Raw genomic sequence first — 2,441 nt, forward strand, 5'->3', positions numbered from 1 at the left:
ATGCAGCAGGTGGTAGCATTTTGCTAGGCCCACAATGTGCCCAGCTATGGCTTAATCACATCCTAATCCCACTTCATGAACCTTTGCCTGATAACTGACAAGAGGCTCACCCCGTGGCAACCCAAGATCCCATACAAAGCTCACTCTCTATCTCCCCAGATAACTCCCCCAGGTCACCAACCAGCACACCGAGCCCAGAGAAGAGTTCTTCTTCTTCTTCTTCTTTTTTTTTAATCAAACCAGCTTTAATTAAAAAAATAATAACCCAATAAGTCCTACGTTTTTCAGACGTTGGGGCAGCCCACCAGCCCCCCTTTCAGTCCGGAGCCCCTGGTCCTTCTACTCTCGGAGATCTGGAAGAACTGTCCTCCGGGACTGGAATAACGCAACCAGGTGTGTCTGTTTGGAAGGGGCGCTCTCTCCCAGTAAGACAGGTGCAGACGGGGAAGGGAGGGGTGGGGGCAAGTCTGTGAGGAAACGGAGCAAGACAGCAAGGGAGTCAGGAACCCAGGAGTCTGACCTCTACTATGTTGTGAAAACACGAGGGAAGGCGGAAGAAGTTTGGAGCCAGTCGAGGAGGCGGCGTGAGAGCGAAGGTCTGGTTTCCGAAGGCTCGGGGTTTACCAGAAGCTGGGGAGGAAGCTCGCCCGCGGCGATCCAGCTCCGGGACTTGAGACCTGATACGGCGTCCCTGGGGAGAGCGCCCGGAGGAGGGCTCACAGTTGGGGGGGCAGGGGGTGGGTCCAGGGGAGAGACGGCTGGAGGGTGCCCGGCACGGGGGCAGCCAGGTGTCAAAGGTGGGCTGGCTCCCCGAGGCGCGCTCCGAGACAGGCAAAGACGGGCAGAGACGGGGGGGGGGGGGGGGGGGGGGGGGCCGCGGCGACTCACAGGTAGCGCTCGAGCCCGGGCGCGTAGCCCGGCGGCCGCAGGTAGGCCTCCCCGGGGCCCAGCGGGCCGAGCGCGGCGGCGGGCCCGGCCAGCGCCAGGAGGGGCTCGGCGGGGAGCGGGCCGGGGCCCGGGCGCTGCGCAGGCAGCCCCAGGCGCTCGGGGCCGGGCGAGTAGAGCGGCGGGGAGGCGGCGGCCGGGCAGGGCGGGAAGGCGGCGGCGACGGCGTCGGGCGCGGGGCAGCAGGGCGGCTCGGGGGCGCCCAGCCCCGCCAGCTCGGGCGGCAGGCTCACCAGGCTGTCGACGCTGAAGAGGCGCGCGGGCGGCGAGGGCCCGGGCGCGGCGGCGGGGGGCGGCGGGGCGAGCAGCGCTGGGCCGGGCGCGTAGGGCGCGTAGGGGAAGGGCGGCGGGCCGGCGGCGGGCAGCTCGGCGCGCTTGAAGCGCTTGCGGCGCCGCAGGAAGCTGCCGTTGTCGAACATGTCGGCGGCCGCGGGGTCGAGCGTCCAGTAGTTGCCCTTGCCCGGGTTGCCCGGCTCGCGCGGAACCTTGACGAAGCAGTCGTTGAGCGTCAGGTTGTGGCGGATGCTGTTCTGCCACTTGCGCGGGCTGTCGCGGTAGAAGGCGAAGCGCTCGGTGATGAAGCGGTAGATGGCGGCCAGCGTGAGGCGGCGGCCCGGGGCGTGCGCCAGCGCCATGGCGATGAGCGCGATGTACGAGTAGGGCGGCTTCCCGCGCTGCAGGGGCCGCCGCCGCCGCCGTCCCGGGCCCGGTGCGGGGGCGGACTCCGGCTTCCCGCGGCCCGCGGCCGCCTCCTCGGGCTCCGGTCCCGGTTCGGCCCCGGCGAGTGGCGACGGCGGCGGCCCCGACGGCGCGACCGAGGGCAGGGCGGGGAAGCCCGAGAAAGCGGCGGGCGGCTCCATGTCGCTTCGCCCGGTCATCGGGATGCGGCAGCCCCTGCCCGCGCAGCTCGGAGAGAGCAGGGGCCGCCGACCCGCCTTATATGGACGCGGCCTCTCCTCCCCCATCCCCCCCAAGCCTGGGGAGAGGGCTCGGATCTTCCCCCGCCGGCCAGCGCCTCCTCCCTGAATCACTTCCCCAATCCCCTTACCACGTTCACAGTCCCCTGCCACCTACATGTCGCCCCTCCCTTGGTCTCTTCCCTTTGGGTCAGTCCTTCCAGACCCAGCCTCAATCCCTTCCCCATCTCCACTGGGTCGGTCCGGTCCTGGCCCCATCCCCCTCCCCCCCTCTGCGGGCCTCTCCCTCACCTCCCTTCTCTTTGGGTCAATGCTAATCACAAATCCACCCACTCAGTGTACTCTTTGGGGCCCCCTCCCCACTATGCTCCTCCCCCGTCCGTCCCCTCCGTCATTCTCTCCTAGCCTTCTCCAGGTTCTTCCTACCCCAGATGGGGTAGAGATGAAAGTTCCCCAGGACCACCTTGCCAGCCTTCAGCGTCCTGACACCGTGCTGGTCTTGGACATTAAAAGGGTAGGGTAGGGGCAATGGCAGAGCAAGAAGGCCTACTTTGTCCTGGGAGAGGACATTTGGTGCTC

General features: G+C 67.7%; 1 protein-coding gene across 1 annotated transcript; it reads right to left on the reverse strand.

Moving 5' to 3' along the window:
* Nucleotides 1-308: 308 nt before the first annotated feature.
* FOXE3 (forkhead box E3) lies at nt 309-2,107 on the reverse strand. The gene has a single exon (XM_047727751.1). The coding sequence runs from the start codon at nt 1,908-1,910 to the stop codon at nt 885-887; it is 1,026 nt and encodes a 341-aa protein (XP_047583707.1). The 5' UTR covers nt 1,911-2,107; the 3' UTR covers nt 309-884.
* Between the last annotated feature and the right edge of the window lie 334 nt (nt 2,108-2,441).

Source organism: Lutra lutra, chromosome 4, assembly GCF_902655055.1.
Source record: "Lutra lutra chromosome 4, mLutLut1.2, whole genome shotgun sequence".
NCBI classification, from domain to species: domain Eukaryota; kingdom Metazoa; phylum Chordata; class Mammalia; order Carnivora; family Mustelidae; genus Lutra; species Lutra lutra.